The 16876-nt window shown below is 39.4% G+C and overlaps 2 protein-coding genes across 3 annotated transcripts; both read right to left on the reverse strand.

Moving 5' to 3' along the window:
• Positions 1-991: 991 nt before the first annotated feature.
• On the reverse strand, positions 992-6623 carry tomm40 (translocase of outer mitochondrial membrane 40 homolog (yeast)). The gene is made up of 9 exons (XM_069142342.1): positions 6550-6623; positions 5842-6077; positions 5487-5647; positions 4759-4860; positions 4521-4626; positions 2720-2842; positions 2388-2464; positions 1617-1719; positions 992-1497 (listed from the first exon to the last, which is right to left on the reverse strand). Exons 2-9 carry the CDS (start codon positions 6056-6058, stop codon positions 1358-1360), a joined length of 1029 nt encoding a protein of 342 aa, XP_068998443.1. The 5' UTR covers positions 6059-6077; positions 6550-6623; the 3' UTR covers positions 992-1357.
• Positions 6624-7315: 692 nt separating this feature from the next.
• ddx61 (DEAD (Asp-Glu-Ala-Asp) box helicase 61) lies at positions 7316-16797 on the reverse strand. Of its 2 annotated transcripts, XM_069142343.1 has the most exons (13): positions 16671-16797; positions 14834-15709; positions 14483-14546; positions 14242-14346; positions 13807-13936; positions 13389-13535; positions 13046-13140; positions 12826-12948; positions 12583-12711; positions 11250-11430; positions 11059-11160; positions 10681-10899; positions 7316-9948 (listed from the first exon to the last, which is right to left on the reverse strand). In XM_069142343.1, the coding sequence occupies exons 2-12, from the start codon at positions 15010-15012 to the stop codon at positions 10688-10690; spliced, it is 1467 nt and encodes a 488-aa protein (XP_068998444.1). In that variant the 5' UTR covers positions 15013-15709; positions 16671-16797; the 3' UTR covers positions 7316-9948; positions 10681-10687. The 2 variants fall into 2 exon arrangements, with proteins under 2 accessions (XP_068998444.1, XP_068998445.1); XM_069142344.1 differs by lacking the exon at positions 16671-16797 and having other exon boundaries at positions 14834-16654.
• Between the last annotated feature and the right edge of the window lie 79 nt (positions 16798-16876).

The following is a 16876-nucleotide window of genomic DNA, read 5'->3' on the forward strand; positions in this document are numbered from 1 at the left end:
GATGCGTTGTTGTTTTTGCTATCTGATAGCTGGAACCACAATAACCGGTCTCCACACCCTGTGCCACAATAACCTTATACTTTGATGTATATCTCCTCCCGTTGACGTCTCTCCTCTGCAACCAATAAAAGGAGAAATGTGAAACGGGTAAAGAACAACGGGGTATAAAGAGGTCATTGTTGAGGCACAACGCAAGAATTAACACGACAGCAGTATTTTTGTTAGTACTCGGATGATCTTTCGCAGTTTAATCTTGATAACGTACACGGGTAAGGGCAAACGTGAGAATGGCCTCCACAATATTTTCTGAACTCGTATGGCAAAGATGAGCAGACTGATTGTTAGCAACCATCCAAAACTATCCTACTAATTCATTTATCCCAGTCCTTAAGGACATTTCTATTGTGTGTGTTACAGTGAATTATGCAGAAAGTACAAAGCCATCCCATGACAGTTGGTCCTTTGCAAGTATTGTTTGTAGTTTGGTAGTTTTTAAGTGTTTAAAACAACCCAATTTACTCCAGGGAAATGTGAATTTTAATAAAGTAAAGGTACACGATCCTCACTCAATCAGTCCTATAAATCCCAGTTATGTCCTGTCACTTTGGCGAGGTTATTAGAGATGGATGCGTAGTTAAGACCCCCAGAGATATAAAAAAAATATTTAGTTTTTGCTGAAAAGTACTGCATTTCATGTTGGTTCATCCATATGTGACTCCTCTCACATAATACTTAATCCAATCAAACATTTAGTTATAATTCAATTATAATAACAACAGTATTTTAGCTTTAATTTTGTAATGTTTGAGGCTTGTGCTATCCTGAATTTCTGTTGTGTGCTGCGTGCAAAAGAATCATTACAATTGAATCAGCTTCTCTCCGACAGCCTCAACAAAGACCGTCATGTAGTAGTGTTGCATGGTTTACATTCTATTTTGATCGGTCTCCACACCCTGTGCCCAGTTTTTTTCTATGAACAATTACAACGTGCAGTTGTACAAAAAGTAATCACATTTATTTCAATCCATACAAGACCACCATATATTATGTCTTACCACTTTGATTTTCACATCACAAGTTCTCATGCATCACTTGATGCCCTCTGATATACATCTCTCTAGCTCTCTGGGTATATCCAAGACACCATAAAGGAAAGACATTTGTGCTACAGTATGTAGGCATGGCTTGGCCAGTCCTGGCTCCTTGGTAGTTTTCTTTGTCTCTCTGTCTGCCCCAGAAATCACAGTTGTAAGAGAGTCTCTGAATTAAATTTCTAAAACTTAGTCCAGCTTCCTGTGTGTCTCTGTGCCGGTCCAAGCTGTGGCCTGCGAGCTGATTCCAAGCAGCGCCCGCACCTCTAGCCGATGGTGACGCCAAAGCCACACTGGAACTTGTTCTTGCGGTGGTTGAGGAAAGCCCCGAGGGCTAGCGTGAGAGGCAACGGCAGAAGTTTCTTCTCAAGGGTTGCCCCAACCACCCAATTACTGTCAACCGTTCCTGCGGAGAGGAAACGTAAAAAAGCAGAATTATTTTTAAGAAAGAGATCTATATATATATTTTGTAATTCTCATTGATAATCACTTATGTGGCTATGCATGTATTCATACTGTATTTACCTTTGAAAAGTAAGTTAGCTTTCGGGAGGTCCAACTGGTAACCAAAGGATGTTGATGTTTCTTGCATCCTTGTGCTGGCTTCAAATTCAACTCCTATCTGCAACTGTAAAAGACAAAAGTTCAAGAACAGGTTTGACAAGTCTGTTAATAGAACACTCAGGTTCCCATACACGCATTGAGCAGTTTAGTGTCAGTGTCAAGATATAAAGAGCTCTATTCCTAGAGATTCCAGTGCAAGAAACAGGGCACAAATCAGCAGCCTTGTTTGGTGCAGCAAAAAATTTCCAGATTTTTACTTAAGTTACACACACAAGGTGGATATCTCACCAAGTTATCCTTTCTCATATACATTTTCTCTTAGACATTGTGTGGACAGTGACCACGCAGTAGACTGATTGTAAAGAGAAGGAATGTTTCCTACAAAGAGTTTAATTTTGGAAGTTTCCACTTCATTCACTGAACTCAAGACTGCTAAAACCTCATGATTAGCTTTGGCTGGACGTTGGATTTTGGCACGCATCTTATACACTGTAACCGCTTTAGGAATGGACCAGTTGATGTTCAGTACAGACTTGAGGAACAGTCACAGCAACCACAACAAAAATTCTCTATATATATGGCCATGCAAGCTTTCGTTTAAAAAAAAACTTGGGGGGAAAAAAAAGTGAGCCCGTTCTGTAAGCAAATATGCAGAAATTGGATTAAAAACAATTATTTATTTGAGTAGTACACAGAAATACATTCACACACACTTTTACTGATCGTAGGTACCTGGTCATTGGCTTTGTGATAGTATGTAGCATGAGCTCCTGCTCCTCCCAAAGTCAACGTAGCAACATAGTTGTCACCTAAGAAGAAAAAGGTACTTAAGCATCGATCACAATAATCACATAAAGCATTGAGATGGAATAAGGCACTGCTTCTAAATCCTCATCACAATACAGGAGTTTGAATGCAAAGATCTAGTAATGACTGAAATATTTGGGACTTGATAGCCTTATATCAAATTTAAAAAAAACTTTACAAAGCCAGATCGTAAAATCTATGAATTTGAGCAGCGAGTAGTTTTGCAGTACGCAGCTCATAAAGCTCACGGACGTTACCTGTGTACCTTCCCAAGAGGGAGGTAACAGTGCCTTCTTCCCCTGGTCTCCTGTGATATACCAGCTCTCCGCCCAGAGCCAGTCCTGGAGTGATAGACTGGAGATAGTGGGCCACCATAATGCCTAAAGGAAAAGTGGTAAAAGAGCTTTCATTACATATACAGTCTTTTCATCCATATTTCAATTATGGACATCGTTCCTCACAGGTCTTATTGCATGTTTCTTCTTAACGTATGTCATTGCTCCTTCAGCCCGTGGTATTTCACCAGGTTTTAGCCTTCCTTCTTGTTGATGTCAAATATAGTGCATACCAATTACCAGGAGGTATTAAACCATAATATTTCCTTGATACAAACAAAGATGTAGAAGTAGTACCCAGTACTGAAAACAGCAAAATACTCTACTGAATGTTGGTATTGGCAATGTCAGTGTAAATTCACAATACTGTCAACTGCCCAACTTTGAAATCAATCAATTTCAAACGATAGCCGGCTCTTTTGCAGTGCCTACCTTGTTTACCAGTGACTGTTCATCTGTTTGTATTGAGGTTTTACAGGATCAATCAGACACTATTTTCAGGGGTTTCTATGTAGACCAAAGAGCAACTTATCTATAACACAATACTTCAGTTCAGCCTTCTGGATAAAACGCTAGTAATGCATAGTTCACTGTATCTTAGGCTTCAACCAAAGCCTACTTTCACTCTTGATTATTCTGCTTAATTGTCTGATTAATCATTTCTCAAGTCACTGATTCTTTAAAATGCAAAGATATTCTTGTTCCTTTCGTCTTCCGTGATGGTCAACTGAAGATTGTTTGATTGTGGAATGTTGGTCGGGACAAAACAAGGCATTTTAAAATGTACCCTGGGCTTTGGGAAACACTGGTCAACATGTTCGGTAATTTTCCGACATTTTAAAGACCGAACCATCACTCCATTAATCAGGATTAATCAATAATCTGTCAATAATCGTTAGTTGCACCCTTAAAGACCACAGTGTATGGTACCTGCTGGTGATGCCTCGTTAACATTGTATTAATTTCCTGTCATATAGACAGATGATTTGTAGTTAATAGGTGCGATAACAGTGCAAAGTTCATAAGTTTTCCAGACGTGTACATTTAACAAAGCTGAATACACCAGTTGCTGTAATAACACGTGTTAGAATTATCATCATTTAACACAGTATTAGTTATAATATTTAAATGTATATACCTAGTGTCTGTTATTAATCCCTGCGAATACAGAACATAGGATTGAGTTGTGGGTTGAAGTGCGTGTTTAAGAAATGAGAGATGGTTTCATTTTCCCTACTTGGTCCTTTGGGCATACAAGGCTGTATTAGCAAGTTTTTAATGAATCTGTCTGGAACAGTGCCTGTTTATGTACTACAGGTGCCCTCTTCCTGCGAATTTTGGTAATGTCTAGAAAATGTCTGGATGCAGGGATGAATCTATAATGCCTGCCATGCTATTTTTTTTTTTTTTTATCGGAACTCAGATTTATGTTTGTTGGAGTAATATTTTCAGTTTATTCCTTTGTTTCTTTTTATCTAATCGCCTCAGTTTTTATAGCATTAAACATCAATTTTAGCATTTTAGTTGCTATGTAGCATACATTCACAATGAGTAGAATACTGTACATTCATAGCAGAAAAAAAGTTATTAATATGATTGATTTGTAATGTATTACATATTCTCACTATTAACAAACACTTTTAATGATCTTTTCACTTGTTAGGAATTACTAATATATACAATGGAACTTCCGCGACCACTTGAAATAATCAGATAATCATACCAGATCCAACAAGTACATCTGGATTTCCGAGCGTCACAGCAGAGGTGAAGTTTTCGCCACGATACTCCATGTCACACTGCCAGTTCATAAACTTCTGCTGCTGAGTCTACAATGCACAAAAGAAGTAGAAAAAAAAAAAACAATATCTAAAACTGGAATCATAATTTAATAGATACTTAGACAAAAAAAAACAAAAAAAAAACATCTGAAAGGCTGTTACTTTTACAAGTTTACATACCTGGATGGCTATTTTGGAGCGCAAAGCAGATGTGAGCTGGTGGATGACCTGAGCATTCAGACTGCCAGTGTTGTCCATATCTCCGACCATGACTGGGAATGACTACATGGAACAAAACAACACTTTAAATAGGTCAGCTTTAAAGTAATGTGATCACTGCATTAAAAAGGCGGTGAGTAGCGATGATGTGGACAAGAGCCTTTGTTCTGTATAGCTTCCTGACTATCAATCTCAATGTTGTGGGGCTGTCTCGCAATTACTTGCGTACTTCTTGAGAAGCAAAGTTTCACAGTTCTGAACCCTGACAAAACATGTTGGTAAAAATCATCTAGTTGGATTAATTTATATTATAACTACGGTATTCTTCTTACTCCTACGAATGTGGGTTCCTCCAGTTAGTGTCCACATACATTTGCCATATAAATACGCTGTACTTTAACAGCTGTGCCGTGGGAAAAACACACTTGCACACAAACTCCCTTCTATCCCTTTCTCTGTAGCAGTTTGATAATCCAAAGAATAATACAGTATAAGGAAAGCCATTTAATTTTTCTCAACAATTAATAACAAGGCTTGAGAGAAGGATGGTTTTAAGGATGAATGAACACACAAACACAGGCAACATTTAGCACGAGAAGGAATTAAGTGATTATCCACGCACAGAAGCCACCACAAATATAGACAATATTTTGTTTCGTTTGTTAAAGCCATAGGAAAATGATTATTACCTCTGTTGGTCCGATCTGTTTACTGCCTACATAGGTGGAACCAAATCGATAACCGGAATCTCCCACGGTGCTGAGGGTAAGAGTGTGGCTGACCTGGAAGTAGTTACTCAGGCCCTTGTTAACCACTAACCGCACCCCTTCCATCTGCAGAGGGAACACCTCTAAAACAGAAACGGGACTGTAAGTGACCTTAGTTCAGACAATTATTGAAACCCATAACAATGATACTTGTTTTATTACACCATATTTATTAGTTAACACTTGAACAAATATGAGGAAATCCGTCAGTAATAATCTACTTGATGCACATCTCAAGAGTTAAAAAAAAGAAAGAAAAGAAGCTGATTTCTCTAACCTTTACATTTGCGGTGGCATTCCTCGTATGTGCCGGGGTTTGGGAGCGGGGTGTCTGCATCACCTGTCTGCTGGCCAGATCCAGATGTTGCAGGGACGGAAGACACCGAGGGCATGGTGAACCCAGGAGGGACCGATACCAACCCTGGGATCCCTTGGCCACCTCCAGCCGCAGCTGGGGCCGGGCTGGGGGAGGCGGCAGCCAACACACTGCCCATACTCTGAGCCTGTAACAGACTAGGAGAGAGGGGGGGGGGGAGGAGACAGTCAATCAGTAGGTTTAATGGATTCATGAATTTAGCTCCAGTGAGTGTGCTCTGGTCCTACTGTACTGGCAGTAACAGAACAGCAGGTCGGTTGTAGCTCAGGCCCGGTTTAATCACACTCTCGGCACATATAATAGATCACAGCGCATCCCAGTAACCACAAGATATATGGAAGTGCAACTTGCGGTTCGCAACAGTGGCCACATTTGGACATAAGCCAGCAGCCTCGCAAAACTAACCGCAAGCCGCATTTAACCTATGGAGGCTAACGCAGGCTAGCTGGGTTAGCTAGCTGGCTCGGTAGCCATGTGGAGCCGACCACGAGATATATTTATCTAAATATGAAACCCTCTGTCGCTAAAAATGAGACGGGTGCCAACGTGACACTATCAGCTACCCCATCTTACTAAGTCCTCGTGAAATTGCACGGTTTAGCTACTCACGCTGACGGTTTGGGGTCCAGGGGTAGATCCAACACCGGCAAAGTTCACGACAACGTCCGCGACCGTGGTCCCGCCCCCCTTTTCCAGCGTCTCGTCCGTGGATTGGATAATTTACCTCGCAGGTAAACCGCCATTGGCTGAGGCTGGAGCTGGGACAGCCCCCTTCTGGTGACGTACCCCGCGGTTCATTCGCCGACCGTGAGGTTTATTCAGCCGCTTACTGAATGACATTCCAAGGGTACAACCTAATGCGGGGGTCGTAACGAACGCGTACACTTCAGGATATTACTCACCTAGGATGCTATATTTATTATAAGTATACCTGATTTTTGTGTACCTTTTTGTAATAAGAATTTTAGTTCATGATGGTCAGGAATACAGTGAACATCGGAACCACTAACCTTTACATTTTTCAGCTGTTAAATAGAAGACAATTACTGACTTATTTATTTATTATGTATAACTATGTGGAAACGGTATAAATTATAAAGAGCTGAATTGACTTTCATGCAAGAAAGTACCCTTTTCAGTATCAAGCAATACTATAATAGTTATCTGGATTGATAATGTGAGAATCTTCATTCATCACGGAAAACATCTAACTAGGAAGAATGGGTGTGAATTTGTCACTATGACTGTGCTCTGTGAAACAGTAGCCTGGCTTTCTCAGTAAATGAAACCTACTAAATTGGCATTTACAAAAAAAACATTGAAAGACTTACTACACACAGGTTCAAAAAGAAAAAAAACAACAACAACAACAAGAGTCAGTCAGTTGGACTTTAATTTGTTTGCGGCACTGACGTTGACACACGTAACAGAAAATTCTTGCTTGTTTGTCTTCTTAACAAAACATCTTCTCATCAGGTCAGTTATTTTTTTTTCTGAATGCAGTAAAGAGACAAGACAGTCTCCGGGTTTAAAAAAAAAAAGAAGAAAAAAAAAAGGGGAGGGGAGAAAAACCCCTCAGTTTTTAAAAATGTTTTCCATCATGACATTCAAGTGTTGCCTGCACTGAGGCTAAAGAAGGGAGGAACCAAAGTCAGTCAGTCACAATAGTACTTCAGATGCTTTGGTGGAGGGCACACGCATGGGTGTCCTCCATGCTGGTGCTTGCCAGTAATGTAAAGGTCAGCTAAAGAGACAGTGCTGGTGTTACAGTTTTAAATTTCAGATATTCAGACATTTTCCAGAAGTCAAGAAGTCCAAGGCTATAGTATGTAACAAGTAGTTGTGGCTAGTACTATTTGCAATTTGCCATAAGAGATGCATTTGATAGAATGTAAGGTCAGTTTTACCTTACTTTCCTTTGAGAGGGAAACTGTGCTTTTAAAACCGATATGTAGGTTTTTGTTTTTGTATTGTTGGTAAAATGACACCCAGTAGGGACAGGGGCATGGGCTCATATTAGACTAAGGCACTTTATAAAAGGAAGATGGGACACAAACTAGATTAAGATGACTTCACAAGTTGGTCGGTTTCAAGATAACTAAGGCCCCTCCCCCTGTCATTATCATCACCAGTAACCTCAAGACCTGAGAAATGCTGCCTAGTGCAAATGGCTTTAAAGGAATCAAGAGACATTTCATAAACACTGTCATTATTGGGTCTGAGGTTTACTGAAATGTACGAGTGTCACTGACAACCACAGTTGCCTTTAAATGTCTTTTTTTCTGCAGTAAGCATTTCAATATAAAAAGAAATGACAGGTTTATCCTCAGTGTTTCAGGTACTTGGTAGGGGAGCAGCACAGCAGCTATCTTTTGAACATCTGTCAGAGCAAAGTGGTCATTTTGGTTTAAAGATGCCCTCTTCATTTGAACTTATGTTAGTCTTTCTCTACTTCTTCAACTTTGGTTCCCTTTGAAGGATGTTATCCCAAAAATAATTTGGTTGAATTAAGGATGTGTGTAAAGTCTGCCTTATTGTAACACTGTAGCACCCAATCTCAGCAATTAAGCCCTTGAGCTAAATGTTTTTTTACAACCAACAGGGACAATGACCAAAACTACAAAAATAAAAATATCAACTTGCGTCTCAGCAACTTACTGGTCACAACTACAAGTCTGTCAGACCAAACATCAGTATCCAACAGTGATCCATGTAACTGGCCGTGGAAGGATTGTTGGTACTGATCGCATGGCATTTTAGCACGGGTCTGTTTAAAGACAGTACTGCACAAAAAACTAACACCTGCGAGAGGCAGCCGTGAGGGTTAAAGTGCCTTGCCAATGAGAAGTCATAGGAAAATTGCCAGATTGGTTCAAGATGACAGAAAGGTGAGTAAAAAAAAAAAAAAAAAAAAAAAAAAAAGTTTTTTTTTTTTTTTTAAATAACCATAGCAGATGTGTGAAAACTATGGACATTGAGGCAAAAGTGGAAACAACAAAACTGGACAGTGGAAGACTGGAAAAACAGTTTGGTCTTTCAAATTAAAATTTTTGCCAGGGTCAGAATTTGATGTGAGAACATGAATCCATCAGCAATTCAGGCTGTGATGGCAGCAGGAACATTAAAAATACCCTTTTGGCAACCAACTAAGCATTGCAACAATGTCAGAGGTTATTGAGTATTATTGCTGACCATGCGTCACAGTTTATGGTCACAGTCTTCTAATGGCTATTTTTGGCCTGATAATGTGCCATATTACAGAGCATGTAATCATAAATATCATATCAAGTCCAGTGTACTCTCAAAGCCCTTCACAGTCCCGAAATACCAACAGAGAACTTATTTGATGAAGTTAAACACAAAATCTGTAGCATGAATAGGCAGCTGAGAAATTTGAAACTGCATAAGGCTATCATGGACATGAAACACTCTCTCTGAGGTACGTTTCCAGCACCAAGTTAACTTCATGACAGAGAATTTAGACCCTTTTGAAAGAAATTTTTTTTTAAAAAAAATAAAAATGTGTCCAATCCAGTATTTAAAAGAAATATGTGTGTAGATTTGTTTTAAGGTGCGGTCTTCCTTAAAACCATCTGCTCAAAATGCATTTCAGCAGGATGTCAACATGGTCAATAGTTCATGGTTGGCACTATTCTCTAACCCTCGGTTCTGCATTTTTCATTCTTACAACGAAGCACCAAAAGGCTAAGAACATTTTTCACTTGTTGAGTTCTGTCGTAGCCCAAATTACATGAACAATAACCATCGCTAGCAAAGAGGCAGAAAGTTTAATTGATTGACGTGGCAGCTTTCAGTGTTGGAGATACTAGTTTACTAGCATATGCTCAGACAGAAATGGGACATTGCTGTGAACTCAAACTGGAAATGAAGACCTAAAACAAATCATTTTGATTGCAAAGATGGAGGGGAAAAAAAAAAAAATCTTCACTTTGTCTTGTGAGATGCGTAGCCAATATTGTGTGACAATTGCAAGGTGCCGTGTTCCTCCTGAAAAACAAACCACAAAAGCCAAGAACAGCATTAGAATTTTGGATTCCAACTATGCAAGCGAGTTACTGCTTTAGCAAACCTGCAGAGCTGACAGCTGGCAGTAGTTGCTAATCAGCTCTATACAAATCTGTGTTGACTGCTGTTCTGGAGTCAGGGGAGGACAACCCTCAACCCTTCACCTTTAAATCCTGTAAAACTTCAGTTAATCTTATTGATCAAGGACGCCATCCATTTGCAAGGTTGGTAGTATTTGCGCTCTTTCAAGAAGAGGAGAGTGATCAGGTGTTTCCAGCGTGTTGAGTATTCTATGTACTAATTCATAATATCCTCATTTGTATGAACAAACTCACAGAATCACAATGTGGAAACAAATAGTTTGTCTGACTTTATCTTTGCAATTATTCACCTATGTATTTAATCAAAGTATATACGTTTAACCTTTTTCTTGCCGATGAATGAAAAAGAAGTTACCAGTCAATCCCTGGACTGGCAATATAGTTAGATAAATGAATCAAACCTGCCCCTTCCTCATTGGAGACAGAAGAGAGTCTTAACGCCAGCCACGCACAGGCCTGGACATCAACCCTCAAGATTATGTGGCCTGTGTTTATGAAGTGTTAAAACCCTGAACCCCTCATTCCAGAGCATTCAACATTACACACTGGTTACAATTATTCTTAAAAGTTTATTTTCAATCACTGTAGGTTTTGGAGTGGTATGAAAACAGACCTTTCATTCAGGCTGCTCCCAGATCCTTGTTTTTTGCTCCCCCTTCATCGCAATCATCATCCGGGTCAACACAGTGAAACTCTGCCACGTACAGGCTCTTGTCAATGCTGCCGGGGATGGGCTTAATGTCAGTGACCAGCTGATCCTCAATAGTCTTCAGGTTGTAGCGATCATCTGAAGTTATCAGATTGATGGCCAGACCCAGGTGACCAAAACGCCCTGTGCGAGAAGACATAGTGTATATATTATCAAGTGTTAGTACAGTAACACAAAGTAAACCCGTGTGTGTGTGTGTGTGTGTGTGTGTGTGTTGCAAATTTGGAAAATGGTAGCTGTTAACAGAATATCTTGTTGCAAGCATAACGTGTCAATCTTTACCTGATCTGCCAATTCGGTGCAGGTAGGTCTCGGCATTTTTGGGGAAGTCAAAATTAATGACCACATTTACCGCCTGGATGTCAATTCCCCGAGTGAATAGATCTATAAGAAAAGATGTGCATTAGTATTTGAACATTAATAATTCAAATTTCCACTTTACATTTTAAAATATAAAACTCTCTTTTAGCTACCTGTGCAGACCAGGTTTCTGCACAGTCCATTTCTGAAGTCGTGGAACACGCGGTTCCTGTACTCCTGCATCATCTTTGCATGAATGTAGAAGCACGAGTAGCCCAGCTGGGTGATTTTCTTCGCCAGCAGCTCAACTCTCTGAGTGGAGTTACAGAAGATGATAGACTGATTGATCTGGAGCTGTAAAAGAAATATTCAGATGTATAATTAGTCATGAATGAAGGAAAGAACTTAATTCTTAGCTGGATGCAACTCTTTGCCCACATACTGTATGTGGCATTTCTTTCATTTTAATAGCCCGTTTAATTTTTTTGTATTATTATTTAATTTTGAGTCCAAATTTTATATTGATCATAGATAAATCCACACGTTTTCCGTGCATCGACTCTACTTGGGTGTCCTGCTAAAGTAGATTGAGACCTGCTCAAGTAGTAAAAAAAAAAAAAAATTACTTGGTTCACTTAGTTCAACCTTACATGTAAATGCCTAATTTCACTCTTATCAAACCACTTTTTGGGCAAACTCCGGTATAAAAGTTGCATTCTCTATAGTAACTGAGTTGGCGCTAGAGGCCTCTCTAGCGTCTACCGAGAGCCTGTGTGAGGCATTTAGGGAACATTTAGAACTTGTAGCATCTACTAAAGCCAGCATGTGAGGTGTTTAGGTGATACCTGTCAATTTTAGCAATAGAAACAACCTGGTTTACACTGTCCCCCTATAAATGCACGAGTCTGCTCGCAAATCGGTCACGTGCCATACCACCCACCAACACAAGTAATTCTTACCCTGTGGGAAACAATGGATACAGTTTTGCATGTGTGAGTGAGAGATCTGCTCGTTTGTGTGAAGTGAGGATTTGCGTGAGATTTGCACTGCTCATGTAAAGCATTATGCAATGATGTTTTTGAATACAGTTTTGTGTCCCAGCAGTGGACTATTATGGGCAAATGAAGAAACCGTTTAAGAAACATTTCTTGTTATGGTTTGGAATTTGTGTGCCCTGTATGCAATATTATTGTTCTTCACCTGTTCAAGTGATAAACAGAATTACTTGTGGATGTTTAGGATGCGTTATATACTCGTGCTACAATTTTGTGACCTGTACTACAAAACTTCCCACTTCTATCTGTGAAAAGGTTAATGCACAGCCCTGATATAGATAAAACGTTCTTTCTGTTACATTTAACAACGCAGTGTGTGAACTATAGATAAATCCTCCATCACAATACATGTAATAATAATAATAATATAGTCAATTTACAGTAAAAATAAATTGAGGAATTTCAAATCATCAATGGTTGGCCACACCTGCATTCATCTTTGAACACTCACCCTAGAAAAGAGCGTGTTAAGGCAGTGGACCTTCTGTCTTTCCGTCACATAAGCATAGTACTGAGTGATGCCCTTCAATGTCAGCTCTTCCATCAGGTTGATTTCATAGGGCTTCTGCAGGTGCTTGTTCTGGATAAGACATTCACAATTTTGCAGCACATCATGAAGTGAAACACGATTTAGATTTTTTTTTTGTTGAATTTTTACCTATTCAGAAAATCAAATTGCTGTTTGACTTCTCACCATGAATTTTTGAACACTTATGGGGAACGTGGCAGAGTAAAGCAGAATCTGACGACCTTTTGGCAGGAAGCTGATAATGTCTTCAATCAGGACCACAAAGTCCTGGGACAGCAACTTATCTGCCTGAAAAAAGTAAATTGTTAAAGAGTGGCAAAACAGATCAACTGCTGACCAACAAATATAGAAAAAATATATATTAAAAATAAGATTTCAAACTTACTTCATCCATCACCATCATTTGGGTCCTATCCACTTTTGCCACACCCTTCTTGATCAGGTCTAGTATCCTGCCTGGTGTGGCAATCACCACATGCACTAGAGGAGACACAAACAGCACATAACAACGATGTCCAGGAAGAAAATCTCAGTATTATTGCAAAGCCCGTTTGATTTATGGAAGTTCCCAAATCACAAATAATACTTGGTAAACAGTTCACTTCACAAACAAGTTGGAGATATACAAAAGTCATAACCTCTAAGTGGCAAGATAAAAACATAAAAGATTTACTTCTCAACCATCTTCTATTGGCAACATCGTTTTTTACATTATCTTGAACAAGTACCTATCTCATCAAGACGCATGATGTCATCCCTCAAGTTGGTTCCACCTGTGGTAGCCATGACCTTGACCCCTCCCAGGTGCTTACTGATCTGAATGCTTATCTGGCTCATCTGCAAGGCCAGCTCTCTTGTTGGTACCATTACTAAGGCTACATGGAGACAGAATTGAGAAGGGAAAATTAGATTTATGGAGAAAATTCAAATAGAGTCCTGCTCACAAGACAAATTTACTTTACATATCAAAGAACAAAGAAATGTTTAACAGTAGAAAGAAATATGTACAGTGAAATAGAGTGCATTGATAATGGACCTATCCGGATGCTCAAAAGACTGTCGATCATTCGGTCTTTACAGCCCTTTAAAGATCTCCATTAATCACTCTGCAAGCGTCAGAATTCACACGATGCAGCAGAAACTCACCCTGAATGTGATCCTTCTTCAGGTCTATCCTCTCTAGGAGAGGGATGAGGTAGGCTCCACTTTTTCCTGTACCATTTTTGGCCCGGGCCAAAATATCTCTACCTGATAGAGCAATTGGGATGCTTTCCTCCTGTTGGCAGACAGAGAAGTCCAGTCAGTAAAATGAGCATTGTTCATAGGACAAGACAGACTAATATCATGCAGCAAAAGACCATCCTATTTGTGAGCCCCTGGAATCTATAATAGGCCTGTACTGTTACATCAAAATATAACAGTAAAAACTACAAGAGGGTCTAAAATTGCAAGAATAATCCATGGATGTATTAAGGAGCACTGGATACAGCAGTGAAAGATAGCTCCTGCTCACTGAAAGCAAATTTGCATGAGCCAGGAAAAGTTTCTAGATTCTGGGTTTGCAGGAGCTTTTTTTTTTACCTGAATAGGGGAAGGTTTCTCCCATCCCATTTCAAAGATCCCCATTAGAAGTTCTCGCTTTAAGCAGTAGTCTTCAAATTCATTTCCCTTAGTTGAGGTCACATCCTGAAAAAGACAGTAGAAATAAGACCCAGAAGATGATTATTACAACACTAGAAGGCAACACGCATTGAATGAGAGTCCAGGTTATGTGACTATGAATCACAATCATTATGCTTGCTATTTCCAACAGTCACCTTACCGAAGTTTTCACCCTGGTGTCCCGAGCAGGAAGCTCCAGGCACTTCTTCCAGTCATCACCAAACCTAATTGTAAGAAATTGCACCGTTAAGTCTAAATAAATAACACAGATCACAAAAGGAGGGCCTCGAAGTACATTTAACCCAAGTTATTTTCAATTCAACAACTATTTTTTATATACTTAACCAACACAAAGCCTGGAAGCCAACATACAACATACGTGTAATAGCAAATGAACACGAGGGAGGTCTGATAGAGGATTTTATATTGTTTATCTTGCAGTGATTAACTAAGAAAAAGTAGCAATTCTTTAGAAGGACGAGTGGAAGAGGGAGTGGAAACAGTATCTTACTTAATGCCACCGCTGCTCTGAGGAATGCCGGTTCTTTTCTGGAGGGCACTGGACTGTTGGACACTTGAAAGGAGTCCTGACTGTTGTCCAGCTGGCTTGGTCTGTCCTCTGAGCTGCCCGTTTGCTGGTCTGCTCAGTCCAATCATTGGTGCTGGGTTTGCTGTTCTTGCTGTAGCCATGGCTTCCACGTCTGACGTGGAAATTCTTCACAGTGTGTAATATTTATTTTTGCCTCTTTTTCACTGTTCTGTTTTCCTTAATGCACCCGTGTGTAAAAAAAAAAAAAAAAAAAAAAAAAGTACAACCTAAAAGCTGAAAAAAAATAAAACCTTTTTCTATTTTTTCTTTTTAAAGAATGTATTGTGTGCACAATCTGACACTCAGACCTCTTGAAAAGAAGAAGTCTGTGTATGAATTCTGTCTATTTACAAGACAACTCTCCAAAAAGGGAGAAATTAACATTCATATAAATATCAAATGTGACCAAAACATAAACTCCCATATATTTATTTCAAACTGTTTGTCTCTTCTCCTTGTTGTAATGGTAATCTCAAATTTTCTTGATGTGTTCTTCGAGTATCTTGGCTATTAAAGTTTGAATTCTATGTTTATACATTCAAAATGGCTGGTAGCAAAATATGATCTGCTTGGTCACATATCAGATTAGGTTTATGAATTGTTGCATGACATCAAGTCTTTAGACTGATTGCTGGAGCTTAATACTGGTCCAAAAAAAAAAAAAAAAAACTCCAGCAAACTTCCGATTTTCTGTACTCCAGCAGTAAAAGTATAGATGGCAGTCTGCAAAGTGCTTTAGGAATCGCCGAGCAACAACAACAACAACAACAACAACAACAACAACAAAATCCTGGTTACCTGCCGAGAAATAAGACAATTGCGGGTGGTTCATTTTGAGTATCAACACGTGGAAGAAAACACCAACAGTGCACTTTGCAGGAGGAAAACCAAATTAGCGTTACTTCTAAAAGGGACCGGATATCAATGAAATACATACATGTCAGGTGTTTATATTTTTCATCGCTGCAGCACAAACACTGCTGCGTCAAAAAAAAAAAACAACAACACCAAATGTCAGCAACACCAGAAGACTCGTTTTTAAACGTTAACGAGTAAAAACTTCAACCAGGTAATATTAGTAAAAAAAAAAAAAAAATTAACGTGGCGAAAACGGAGGAGTCAGCAGCTTAAATCTAACTCGGATGGCGATGAAAATAACTTTGCCATTTGCTCGTTGTTATGATGCAGAGGCCAGTACCGCTCAGTTATGGTCATAGTCGGAGATCACGGGGACTTTATAGCCTCGTTAAACAAAAACACACAAATATGACATCAACGAGCGTGTCGCCCAGAGAGTCCGTATTTGTTGTTCACTGTCGAGAGCAAAGTTTGCTTGGAAAAGAAAAAAAAAAAAAGAAAAAAAAAAAAGTTAACTGGCACGCCTGTAAAAACTTCATAGCATAGCAACGTGGCTTTTTGCCATTCAGCTAACAAGCTAACGTCAATCGCGGTTTTTTTTTTGGTTTTTTTTTCTCCCTTGTTTGGAGAAAGACTTTATTTCAAATGATTCGTCGGGACACGACGCGTACGGAACAAAAAAAAAAAACCCGACCGTGTCCGGATCTGTTCGCAACCGTAAATAGTTTTTGAGATCAACCTCAACGCATGACTTAAGTTAGCGCGCTAGTGTTAGCTTAGCCACTATTTAGTTCACATACTGTTAATGCGCTTGAGAGACGACTCCAGTCGGAGAGGAGACGCTCCCTTTGTGTTACAACAACAACAACAACAACAACAAAAAACCCAACCATACACTTACCGTTGTGTCATTGCCTAACCATACGTCGGCAGTTCACTGTAGTTTTGGTATGTACTCGTTTAAGTTGCCACTTCTTTTGTCTCTTCTTTTAAGAATATTGATAATTCAACATGGCCGCGCGCTCGTTTTTTTTTTTTTTTTTTTTTTTTTTTTTTTTTTTTTTGGGGGGGGGGGGGGGAGGGGGGAGGGGAGGGAGGAGGGAGAGA

The sequence above is a fragment of the Embiotoca jacksoni genome, unplaced genomic scaffold (genome assembly GCF_022577435.1).
Source record: "Embiotoca jacksoni isolate LCO1_2020_lvr unplaced genomic scaffold, fEmbJac1.0.p SCAF_11, whole genome shotgun sequence".
In the NCBI taxonomy this organism is placed as follows: Eukaryota; Metazoa; Chordata; class Actinopteri; family Embiotocidae; genus Embiotoca; species Embiotoca jacksoni.